The sequence below is a fragment of the Felis catus genome, chromosome C1 (genome assembly GCF_018350175.1).
Source record: "Felis catus isolate Fca126 chromosome C1, F.catus_Fca126_mat1.0, whole genome shotgun sequence".
Lineage (NCBI taxonomy): Eukaryota > Metazoa > Chordata > Mammalia > Carnivora > Felidae > Felis > Felis catus.
This window is the reverse complement of record NC_058375.1, coordinates 157,183,891-157,197,416: the sequence shown is the minus strand read 5'-3', so window position 1 is coordinate 157,197,416 and position 13,526 is coordinate 157,183,891. Positions and strand designations below refer to the sequence as shown.

Below are 13,526 nucleotides of genomic sequence, written 5' to 3'. Positions count from 1 at the left end.
ATTGCCATTAGAACTGGAGTCACACTCTTTCAAATATCCTCAGTGGCAAGTTTTCTTTTCTTTTAAGGGGTGCTTTTTGCCTTTAGAGTTGCTCTGATTTTAAACACCAGCCAGTTTTTCAGAGCAAAGTGTAGTGAATAAATGGATGATCAAGCAATGATTTGTGCAGAACACAATCCCACAAATGTTCTAGAATTTCTGCATAATAAGCCTGCCTGACTGTTTGACCTTGAAGATTAATTCAGCATGGACAATACCATTTATGTCGAAGAAACAAATTAGCATTGTCTTCATTTGTGATTCAGTCAGGCATACTTTCTTAGATGTTTGGTTTCTTGGAATTTTCCATTTAAGATTTTGGCATCTTCTCTTTAGGTCCTACTGAAAATATCAGGTTTCCTCAAGTTTTCTGTTGTCCTCAAAAAAAAAAAAAACATTACTTTGTCCAGCTTCTCTTGAAAGGTCAGAATAAATGTCAGGTCTTCTCTGTTACTGTTCATCACCGCAAATGCATGGGCTAATCTTCACAGCACCTTTCCTTTTGCTCAAATTTTCTTTTGGAGTGAAGCTGTTTCATGGCTCTTAAACACAGAAGAAGATGCTCAGCATCACTCCAAATGAGAGAAACGAAATAAAAATTTTTAAGGTTTATTCATATTTTGAGAGAGAGAGAGAGCGAGAGCTAGTGGAAGAGGGGCAGAGAGAAAGAGAGAGAATCTGAAGCAGGCTCCAGGCTCTGAGCTGTCAGCACAGAGCCCAACATGGGATTGGAACTCAGGAACAAGATCATGACCTGAGCTGAAGTCGGATGCCCAACTGACTGAGCCACCCAGGTGCCAGGAGAGAAACAAAATTAAAGCTAAAATCACATTTTTTTTCCACCTACCAGATGGGCCAAGATCAGGCAGTTCAATAACCACAGTATACTAAAAAGGAGTCATCATACATCATTAGCAGGAGTGAAAATTAGTACAAGCCCTATGGTAAGTAATTTGTCAATATCCTTTGAAATCAAAAATGTACATCCTCTTTGATGCAGCAATCCTACTTCTAAGAATTTTCCTATAGGTACAGTCAGACACATACAATATCATACGTGTGCATATTATTCACTGCAGTTGTGTTTAGAATAGCAAAAGAATCCATCAATAAAGGTCTGGTAAAATTAATCATGGCACATCCATGCAATGGAATATTAATTAGCTTTTAAGAAGAGGGGCTCCTGGGTGGCTCAGTACATTAAGCGTCTGACTTCAGCTCAGGTCATGATCTCACGGTTCGTGGGTTCAAGCCCTGCATCAGGCTCTGTGCTGACAGCTCAGAGCCTGGAGCCTGTTTCGGATTCTGTGTCTCCCTCTCTCTGCCCCTCTCCCACTCGCACTCTGTCTCTCTCTGTCTCAAAAATAAATAAACATTAAAAAAAAAATTAAGAATAATGATTATGAGAGGTGCCTGGATGGCTCAGTCAGTTAAGCATCCAACTTTGGCTCAGGTCATGATCTCATGGTTCATGAGTTCAAGCCCCATGTCGGGCTCTGTGCTGACAGCTCGGAGCCTAGTCTGCTTCAGATTCTGTCTCCCTCTCTTTCTGCCCCTCCCCCACTCATGCTCTATCTCTCTCAAAAATAAAGAAACATTTTTAAAAAATTAAAAAAAAGAATTATGAAATGTTCTATGTCTTGCTTTAGGAAGTGGTTATACTCCTGTATTCAATCCTCAGAATGTATCAAATTGAATATTGCATCTTAGTGGATGCAAATTATGCCTCAGTAAGAAAAAAGATGGACATTGTCGACTTTGGTCTTCAGAAAAAAAAAAGACTCCATGAGACCTTTTCCAACATTTGTTAAGTGAGAAAAGAGGGGCTGTGGATCAGTATGTATTGCTGTTGAGGAGAAAATAATATATTACTATAGTTGCATATGCATAGAGTAACTCTTGAAGGATGCAAGGAGGAGGTAATAATAGTTATTTCTAGGAAAGAAGCCCACCTGGGTGGAAGATAAGGGGAAGAAGGAGATGTAATTTTCATTATATAACCCTTCTACCTTAAAATTTTTGTAACATGTACGTGTAATACGTATTCAAAAGGAAAATATTTTTTAGTGACATTCTTTTGTAATTTAAGTTTATTATCAGCTGCTATTCCCAATGTTAATTGCTTATTGGAAAAAGCAAATGTTCTAGTTCTGTCAATAGATGTGTGAAACTTTTGGGTTACAGGATTGCTGCTTTTCATTTCACAATTAATATTCTTGCTACTTTTTAAGAAAATATTTGTGCCAATAAAATAACATTTTCTCAGTGTGATGTTATCTCCATATGCTCTTTCTTGGTATGGTCAGTATTTCACTTGCTGACTTAAATCTGTACAGTAAGGGAAGTACTAAATATGCCATGCATTTTCATGAAGGAGGAAAAAATAATGCCCTTTTTTTTAATGCACCCAGTTGGATAAGTAGTGACAGACCTGTTTTGAGAACTCAGTCACGGAACAGTAAGCGTGCTGTGATTCTCAATATCCAAATAACGTGTGCATTAAGTGACTTGACAGTAACACAAGAAATTCTGTTTTTTTTCTAAAATCTTCTTTAATATTTTAATGCCATTTTAAAAGATTGAAACTAATAAAGATGAAAAAAATTATTGGGTTATCGATTGAAAGATGTTTCAAAGGTCTATAATATCACCTAGCCTTTTCTAGTCTCTTGAATTGCTTATATATACCACTATCCTTTATATTTGAGGAACAATTGATTTGAAAATTATTCACCACTTGACTGAATTAACTGCTCCATTTAGTTAATGGACCATGAAATACTGTCATACAGCTTTTACTTGATGTGAAGACCAAATTAATAAATTATTTATATTGATTATTCAAACTAATGGTTACTTTCACATTTGAAAGACACAGATTAACAATGGCCATTGTTCACAGAGTACTATTGATGGCACACAAAGGTAGTTTTAGATGTACTATTTATTAATATTTGGATGGAGGAATAGAGGCACATATGGAATACTTGTCTCCAAACTCAAAATTGCCAAAAATTATTGTTTTACGAAGGAATATTCCATTCCTGGTAATTGTTTCTTGGCTATCTACAGCCTTATTTTATGGCTTTAAATGGCATTAAACTGCATTACACATCAGCAGTTGTTTTAAAGTTAAATTGTAATTAAATTTAGTTAATAAAATTTTGTTAAAAGTTTTAATGTATTAATGGCAAAAATGCCTTGTCAGGAGCTGGAGGGATATAGTGCAAAGTTTAACTTTCTGACTTAGGAGTTGGATGGAGCAGATTTGGTAATTTTTTTTTTTTTTTTTTTTTTTTTTTTAGAGAAAGCATGATCGTGAGCAAACTAGGGAGAGGGTCAGAGGGGCAGAGAGAGAGAGACAAAGAATCTCAAGCAGGCCCCACACTCAGCGCAGAGCCCAAGGCTGGGCCTGATCCCAGGACCCTGGGGTCATGACCTGAGCTGAAATCAAGAGTCAGACACTCAACTGACTGAGCCAGCGAGTCGCCTCTGGACAGAGCAGATTTGAATCCTGGCTCTGCTACAGATAAACTAGATTAGGGTATAGCTTAACTAACTTAACCATTATGACCTTCAGTTTCTCCATCTATAAAAATGCGTAACATGTGATCGACATCCTCAAGTCTTAGATGAAGATCAACTGATAGAATATAACTAAAATGCCTGGTACAGTGTCTCCGAACGCCGTGGTCATTGTTAGTGTTGTGAAAGGTATTATAGACCTTCCTGAAAATGACCCTGAAGCAATATATTATGATCCAAAGTTATTTTTGTTATGAGGGTTAACATTTCATTCATTCACTCAATGATTCATTCACATGCGGGTTTCTGAAACAGAAAGTCACACTGAAGTCTTCTTTTGTGAAAGAAAAAAAACCTGTATTTAAATGAAGGTAAAAGCTTAATTTTTGTGGGTAAATCTGACAAATTTATGAGAACATTCTTTCAAAACTTATCATTTTTGAGCCCTTCATATATTAATACCATCTGAAGTCTAAATTGTTTTGAATGGCTCTTCCTCTCACCTCTGCTCTTCTCCCCCAGCGTCAGGGGTCTCTCCACCAAACCCAAGCCACCAGAGAATTGGACCCTGTGGCCCAATAACTTCAATGTCTAGTTGTGGAGTTTTTGAGGCAAAACTACAGTTTTGTACATGTGACCAGCTTCCCTGTCCCCAAAGGATTTATTCTTTGTTTACATGTCTGTCTGTCCCATTAGATCTTAAGTTCCTTTGAGAGCAGGGATGTGTCTCATTCATCATTACATTATTCCACCGTCCTGTGTGCAAAGCTTCTGCACGGTACATACATAGTTTTTTTTTCTTTAAAATAATGCACTGAATATTATTTTATTCTAACCCTTTCCTTTCAATGAAAATATAATATTTTAAGTTTATTTCTTTATTTGAGAAAGACAGGGACAGCGTGAGTGGGGACAAGGCAGAGACAGAGGGAGAGAGAGAATCCCAAGCAGGTTGAACTCACAAAACCACGAGATTAAGACTTGAATTGAAACCAAGAGATGGAGGCTTAACCTACTGAGCCACCCAGGCTCTCCTCAATGAAAATATTTTTAAAAATATTTACTATTTCAACAGTTCTTATTTCAAAAACACTTAGTCCTTTTAAATTGGTATTTTGCTTTGATTATTTGTTGTCACGTCTAATTCAGGAAAACCGTCAGTGACCTTTGAGCCTTTTCAAGTTGTCACCTTGCTGGAAACCCCCCAGCTCTGGTGCTTTTCTAGTTATTGTGGCTTTCCTGTGTCACAGTGGTGTTCTCTGGGTGATCACAGTTATTTGCAACTTGGACTGCACATTAGAATCACCTAGATGCCTAATTTCTACCTGTGGGCTATGTGGTTTAGTAGAGTATAGGTGACACTCAGGACTGAAGAGTTTTTTTTTTTTTTGAAGTTTATTTACTTATTTTGAGGGGGGGGGAGCAGAAAGAGAGAGGGAGAGAGAAAATCCCAAGCAGGCTCCATACTGTCAACGCAGAGTCTGACAGTGAGATCATGACTGGAGCAAAAACCGAGACTCATTGGATGCTTAACCAGCTGAGCCACCCAGGTACCCCCAGGCCTGAAGACTTTTAACAAGCTGCACGGGTGATTCTGATGCCCAACCAGACTGAAAACCACCTGGATCATCTGTACTTTCTGCCCTGGCCTAACCTGAACATGGGCTCAGTTCTCTGAAACATGGCGTAAAAGGGTACTCTCCTGGTCTGATGTGGACTACAAGTGGTTGACCTGCACAGTATTATTGTTTCATAACTGTGAACTATTTCAAACGTACAGTAGAGATACTAGTGTAATAAAAACTCATGGACCTTCCATCCAGTCTAACAAATCTTATCATTTTGCTCTATTGCAGATTTTTATTGAAGAGATAAAACATTACAGATGCCATAGAAGCCCTTTGTGTGCCTTTCCCCCGACTACTCTGTCCAGAGGTAATGACTACCCTGAGTTTGGAGTTTATTATTCTGATCCATCTTTCACTGAATGTGTACTTATTCGAAGACTCTGTTTAGTGTTTTCTTGTTTTTAAACATTATGTATATGGTATCAGATTCTGTGCAGCGTTTTCTAAAATTGGGCCAATATTTAAAAACTGAAAAATTTCACATGAAATCAGATTTGTTGGCTTCTCTTGAAACAACCGGAAGATCTGGCAACATGGGGCTAGCTTTCTGGCGTGACAGCATGCCGTGCTGGGCCAGCGCTGTTTCGGCGTGACATGGTCCCACTGCTCACACTGTGTAGACATATGTGCTTGCACCTGGACTGTGTCTCCTTTGATGTAGTTCTGGCCCCTGATACTGAACTTCCTTCCATCATCATTCTTTTCTTTCCTCAAGCCTGTCCTTTTCTCCTAACTGCTGAATTTCAAAGGCATCTACCTCTTCAAGTATCTCTAGCCACCTCTAACATCCACTTGTCCTTCTGCTCTCTCCTCTCTTTAGTCGGATCTTCGTTTTCGTTTTCTTGCCGTTTCCTGATATTTTTCTTAGGATCCTTGAGTTTAGCACTAAAAGGGCATGGTTTGGCTTTGGTGTTGTTGTTGTTTAGACTTTGGCAGTCAAGAACAGAAGAAGTCATTTATTTTAATCAGCAAACTGACCCATCATATTACATCTCTATGATCTCTAGCTGTTCACATGTTTTGGTAACTTTAGTGGGTAGCTAGGGCCCTGGAAGATTGGACATTGGATTAAGTGGGATTTTATGGGTTATACAATTCTTAAAAAAAAAATTTTTTTTTAAGTTTATTTATTTAGCAGCGCCTGGTTGGCCCCGTTGGTTAAGCATCTGACTTCAGCTCAGGTCATGATCTCATGGTTCGTGGGTTCAAGCCCTATGTCAGACTCTGTGCTGAAGCACAGAGCCTGGAGCCCGCTTCGGATTCTTTGTCTTCTTCTCTCTCTGCCCCTCCCCAACTTGCGCTCTGTCTCTCTCTCAAAAATGAAGAAACATTAAAAAAATTTTTTTAAGTTTATTTATTTTGAGAGAGTGCATGCACATGCCCAAGCGAGTTGGGGAGGGCAGAGAGGGTGGAGAAAGAGAGAGTGAGAGAGAGAGAGAGAGAATCCCAGGCAGGCTCCGCACTGTCAGTGCAGAGTCCAATATGGGGTTCGAACTCATAAACTGTGAGATGACAACCTGAGCTGAAGTCAAATGCTTAACCAGATTGAGCCACCCAGGCGCCCTGTGGGTTCTACAATTCTTAAGGGAGTAGGTAGTTTTGTCTTTTATTTTCCTACAGTGTTTGGGAAAGTGCCATGCAAATTATAGTCCCTAGAAATGTATTTACTGAATGAAAGAATATTAATAAGTTAAATTACAAGTATTTTATTACATACCCCTCCTTACAAGCCAAGGCAGCCCCTGGCCCTCCTTTGTCTCAGACTGCATGTAACCCAAGATATTGCTCCCGATAAAGATCTGAGCCTGGCAGGGAGGCCAGAGAGGCAGAGATGGAAGAATGTTCAGGGTTTGTGGATAGTTTTGGTGGGAGGATTTTTTTTTTAATTTTTTTTTTTCAACGTTTATTTATTTTTGGGACAGAGAGAGACAGAGCATGAACGGGGGAGGGGCAGAGAGAGAGGGAGACACAGAATCAGAAACAGGCTCCAGGCTCCGAGCCATCAGCCCAGAGCCCGACGCGGGGCTGGAACTCACGGACCGCGAGATCGTGACCTGGCTGAAGTCGGACGCTTAACCGACTGCGCCACCCAGGCGCCCCTGGGAGGATTTTTTAATAAGAAGAGAGAGGCATTGAGAATATCTTTGGTGTTTGGGAAAATCTGAAGGTGAGAGGGGATGAACAAAATATTTTCAGAAAATACTGTTTTCTGTAATGAATGGGATTCCTATTTGATATTCTTCAACAGAGTCAGCACTACAGAATCAAATTGCTTTTAATTACATTTTAATGTCATTCTGCCTCGGACAGGACTATCAGGTTTTAGGAAGATTGCATCATAAAAGAAATATGTATGCAGCACAGATTTACCATAATGCCTTTGTATGCTTTAGAAAAGGACAAACCTTACTAAATATGGAGGTCTCCCCCTGTGGTACAGAGATTAGGGCTTCTGGTAAGACCTTTCTCTATTAGGACCGGAAACCTTTCTATCATGGCAGAAACCTCTGAGATTAATGAAGAGGCATTCACTGTCACCAGAGCAATTTTGTCTGTAATATAAAATGCAATAGAAAGTCAATTTCAAGAGCTGGTTGGGAAATAATGAAAACACATGTAAGTTCTAATTCATGTAAGTTTAATTTCTTAATCACATATGATTAATTTAAAAAGCAGTGTCTTTACAATAACTCAACTTAAAATAGATTTAAGCCTCTCTTTCCACTTATGGCATGGAAATAAGCAGTAATGACACCTTAACACTAAATTGTGTTAAACCTAATAAAATAGAATCACACCAGTTCTGGACTTCAGATGATAGATAGCATCAGCTGGGTCAGTGGAAAGAGCATGACACCTCTATCAGTATGCTAAGTGGGAAAGGTCTTCAAAGTTGGAAAGGTTCATATATTCTTGAATGCATTTTTCAGATGGACATTTGATATCTCTGCCAAGAATCCATTCAGATATTTACTCCGCAGAATTTGTTGAAAGTAATATTAAAAACAAGGTGTAGAGTCCAGGGTTTGGGTAGTGTGGTGGCTCCAGAGTGGCTAATTTCCATTAGTGCTCTTTGCTAAAGTGGGTCCAAATAAAATGCAGTTGGCTAAAGAACAGATCCTGTAATCCTGCTATATTGGCTCCTTAGGGCTGCTTTAACAAAGTACCACAAACTGAGTGGCTTAAAATAACACAAGTGTATTCTCTCACAGTCTGAAGTCTAGAAGTCCAAAATCAAGGTATTGGCAGGGTTGATTCCTACTGGAGGCTCTGAGGGAGAATCTGTTCCATGCACCTCTCTTAGCTTCTGGTTGCTGCTGATAATCTTTGGCATTCTTTAGTTTATAGACCTGTTACTCCAATCTTTGCCTCCTTGGTTACATGGCATTCTTCCTGTGTGTATCTGTATCTCTGGGTCAAAATTTTCTCTTCTTATGAGGGTACCAGTCATTAGGGCCCAACCTAATCCAATCCAGAATGACCTAATTTAATTAGATTACATTTGCCAACACCCTATTTGCAAATAGGGTCATATGCACAAGTATTAGGGTTTAGGAATTCAATATATCTTTTTAGGGGATATAATTCAACTTGTAATATGTACCTTCCCCTGACACCATCACCCTTGAATCCCTCCCAGTCCAAAATTTTGGAGCCATTAGTGTGTGCAGTGGGTCAGATGTGTTGCACATACCAGCTCATTTCATCCTTCCAGCAACCCAATCATCCTGGGGTGATTGTCCCTATTTAAAAAAAAAATAGGCTCAGAGAGTTTAAGCTGCCAGCTAGTAAATGCAGAGTAAATATTTAAATCCAGCTATTACTGACTTAAACCTATTCCTTTTCTACTATGCTTTGCCATCATCCTAACTCAAAAACATTGGATCCTTGTCTCTGGAAGCGATCATTAATTTTTTTTTGTTTTTAAAAATGTTTATTTATTTTTGAGAGAGAGAGAGAGAGAGACAGAGTGTGAGCTGGGGAGGGGCAGAGAAAGAGGAAGAGAGGGAGACACAGAATCCAAAACAGGATCCAGGCTCTGAACTGTCAACATAGAGCCTGATGTGGGGCTTGAGCTCTCAAACCATGAGAGCATGACCTGAGCCAAAGTCAGATACTTAACCAACTGAGCCACCCAGGCACCCCTGGAAGGAATCATTTAAATTAAAATCCAGCTCTTCCACAATTTTCCCCTCAAACACAGTTACTAAAAGAGTAAGTATGAAAGAGTTGGAGGTGAAAGATACGGTGATAGATTTTCTTCATACCCAAGAACATCTGGCCTTTTCCCACCATGCAATGGCAGTGACTTTGCAGTAGATTACAGGTTACCCATGAGAGAAAGACCATCTGTCAATGAAAACAGCCTCCCATTCCTTCAGTAGATGTATTTTTTTAAAGACCTTTTATATATTGTACTTGTGTATATCTACTTTTTTAATGCATTGGGGCAATTTGATTTTTAAAGGAACCTCATTTGTCATCAAATAATTCTTAAATCTACCTCCTCATCATTATCTTTAATATCATGAGCTTTATTCGCATGCATATTTGTCTAACTTGACTATAGCAGTGGCTTTCAAATAGGTCTCTCCGCCTTCAGTTTCCTCCCATGTAATCCACCCTTGACATAGCTGACTCATTCTGATGTTTAAAAGCATGTTTTTATACATTTAAAAAGTGTTATATTCATTCAACAAATATGTACTGAGTACATTCTGTGCTAGATATTATTCCAGGCACCGGGAAACAGCAGTGAACCAAAGGAACAAAAATTCTTGCCATCAGAGAGCTTATATTCTGTACAGTTTATGATTGCCATTATTACATATCTTTCTCCTATATATTTTTTTGTTACAAATCATGGCAGATAATAATAATGATGTTAGTGACATCAATGAGGGTTTTCATTTTATTGAACATTTACTATGTGTCAGCCATTTTGCTGAGCTGCTTACCTACAGATTATGTTGTAACAACCCACGAGGAAGTTATTATGATGCTGATTTTGTGAATGAGGAAATTGAGACTTAGTTTAATAAATCCAAAGTCAGAAATAAAAAAACATGTTGGGGGCAAGATTTGATTCTGGCACTTTCTTTCTTCAAGGCTGTGGCCACTACACTACACATCTTCTCTTAGATGTTCAAAGGACTGCAGAGGAGGAAAAAACTTCCTCTAACTTCCTAGGAACTTCTTTAGTAACTGGAAGCCTGAGAATTGAACTGACAAAAGACAGATTAGCATGAGTAAAAAATAAAGTTTGTTTGCATATGTGCAATGATCATACATGTGTGAGTACTACATGATGAATAACCCGAAGGGATGAGTAGAACCGGGGGGCTTATATACCATTTTAACAAAGGGTGATAAATTGTGGAGAAGTGGTTTGACAAGGGAAAAAGGGGTTTGGCCTCTAGCAAGGGTAAATCATGGGAAGGTGACTGGGAAATACATAAGGTAAACTGATGATAGATACAGATTGTTCATGCAGACTCATTTCAGGGCCATCTCGATGATAAGAGCCTTTCTCTTCTTCCTGGTATGGGAGAGGGGGCACCTTTACAAATGGAAATTTCCTTTATGAATGGAAATTCCATTTACAAAAGGGAAATTTATGCCCTGCTTTTAGGCAGATAGGGGAGAGCAGAGAGCTCTTCCTGTGTCTGTTGTTTCTTTCTTGCCTTCAGCTTAAAATAGTCCTTATGCCAAAGTGGCATTATTTTAGGGTAGCAGATTCTGATCTCTTTCAGGATATATGAATAAATAACTGAACCCCTATATAAGCTCTTTGTAAGGCAAATGACTACTACAATAATCTGTTTATAAGATGAAAATTTTATATATTCGGTTCATCTAAGGCAGCAGTTTGCTCTTCAGAGGACATTTGGAGGGATTTTTCACAGTTATGACTGAGAGTGGGGGGTGTTACTGGCATCTAGTGATAGAGGCCAGGAGAACAGATCTCTACAACACAGAGAATTATCTGGCACAAAATATCATAAGTGCTGAACTTGAGAAACTCTGACTTATAATGAGGCAGTTGTAAATGCTCAGTAACATTTAAACTCTTATTTTTTCTATGTTTTAAAGTCTCTGACTGAATGTATTCTTTGTGTACTGAAGTAAACCTTGTTTATATTTTAAAGGCTTCCTCCCCTGCCATCATTCAGTTTAAATTCAGTAATAGGCTTTCAGGGGGAAAAAAATTGCCTATCAGTTGAGTGCAAGCAGGAGAGGGCCAGAGAGAGAGGGAGACAGAGGATCTGAAGCCGGCTCTGTGCTGAGAGCTGAGAGACTGGTGCGGGGCTCAAACCCACGAACTGGTGAGAGCATGATCTGAGCCCAAGTCAGATGCTTAATTAACCAACTGAGCCACCCAGGTGCTCCACAGTTGAGTACTTTTTAAATACACATAGTTCTAAGTTTTATGTACCCCTTTACTCAATTGTTTATGAACATATTGACTTAAAATTCTAATATAATGCTTTTATAATTTTATAATTTAAAAATATAATTCATGTTCTTTTCTTCATATATAAAAATGATTCCAAAGGCCACTGGTAGTAAACAGTCTTCTGTAAACTGATTTCCTCATGGTAGTGATGGGAATGCACTGAGACATCAGCTTTGTTAAGTCGTCATTCTGGTAGCCATTTGGAAAGTGGTGGTCTGGGTACAAATATCTGGTATGTGACTATGGAACAGTTGTTCTTTGCAGGAAACTAAGTGATCTGTGTTTGATTCAAATCTGTGCTATTGATCCTGACAGCATCATGTTTTCCTATTAAGTTCCAAGAACTTTCCTTGGCCTTCACAGTCTCACTTCATGATTTGAAATTCAAAATATAAATTCATATGACAAAAATGGAGGTCATAGTCATTTAATTATTTTTCTTTTCCCTTAAAAGCAGTCCTTAAAAGTTCTTTGGGGTTGGGTGCAGCCCTTGAAAAGGTGAGCAGATACAGAGATCTCCCCTGTTTCCTTTTCCTCATTACTTAAAACATCAGAGGCCTGGAATTTACTTGTTCATGAAGTTGTCTGTTTCTTGACAGGCATTAAAATCAATAGGCAGTTTTTGAACACCCATGCATAAAAGATGTACACTTTCTTGGTTCAGCATAAATTTCTGCTTATAGACCAGAGTACCATAGTTGCTATACCCCATCTGTTCCATAATATTGTAAGAGATTAAGCATCGCTCATTCTAGTTTATATCAGTGTTTGACATATAACATTCGTCCCAATGAGTTTTGGAGTTGCCTCTCAATTATCTTTAGAAGAAAAACTTGAGATTTTTTTGTGTATAAACACAGAAAACAAAGTATCACAATCTTTCTTAGAGCCTTTTTTTTTTTTTAAATAATGCTCATTATTCTTATTTATTCAGTAGTTGTCATGAAAACTACACAATTTTGGCCAAATGACCAATATGACCACTGCTTCACTGCACTGTTTCTGCTTAAGACAAGAATGGTGTAATCTTGGTCATTACTACCAAGGGAACACAGGGAACATTCAGTGTGAAATACGACACCTATAATTAGGAAGACTCATGGTTAAACCATAGCAGTTTTAAAGATGAGGTAATTTTGACAGTGTTGGAAAAAAAGCAGCAATTAATCATGAGTTTTCAACGCAGTTTATTTAAGACACAGTATGCTCTGTAAAAGAAATGCCTGCTCTCTGTTGTCCCTAGAGGGGTTATTGTGGCATGCTATTAAGAGTATAGAATTTGAAATCGTGTCCAAATCCCTAACATTTTTAAAATTCTAACTTCACAGGCCCTTATAGCACCTCCCTGGGATCCGGGCGGCCGGTAGGTAACAAATGAAGAAAGTCTGGGAACAGCCAGACACCTAAGGAATCATGTTTCACTAAGAAAAAAAATAGAAGGGCTGCGATTAGATTAGACAAGGTGGGAAAGGGATATTGGCAGGTAATGCGCAGGAAAGTTACAACTTGGGTTATTTTTTAACTGGCGCCCTACAAACGGCCCGCGTGTAGGTGTCTCTCTCGCTAACTTGTAAATGAAGTTCAGGTTCTCGTTAGCAGAGGCGACTTCTGAATCTGAGAACCTGGCGGCGGTTCAACGACCCCGCCCTCGGGGTCCCCAGGGGGCATCTTCTGGAGAGCCTGATTGTCTGGAACGCGGGCCCCGAAAGCAAACACAAACCCGTCTTGCTGCCCTCCGGTGGAAACTTCCCCGGCCGCGAGCAGAGCGGGAGGGGGCGGCGGGGCGGCGGGGCGGCGGTTCCCCTCGCGGAGGCAGAGAACTGCGCGCACGAGGCTCGGGTCGCGCGGCGAGCGCGGCGGCCGCCGCCTCCTCCCCA

General features: G+C 39.4%; 1 protein-coding gene across 1 annotated transcript in view; it reads left to right on the top strand.

Annotated features, from left to right (window-relative positions):
- The first annotated feature begins 965 nt into the window (after window positions 1-965).
- STK39 (serine/threonine kinase 39) overlaps window positions 966-13,526 on the top strand; it is a 324,725-nt gene continuing 312,164 nt past the window's right edge. Inside the window, exons 1-2 of the mRNA XM_045033904.1 lie at window positions 966-983; window positions 5,421-5,499. Of these exons, the coding sequence (XP_044889839.1) occupies window positions 981-983; window positions 5,421-5,499 (82 nt within the window). The 5' untranslated portion in view covers window positions 966-980. The remainder of the gene's footprint in view (window positions 984-5,420; window positions 5,500-13,526) is intronic.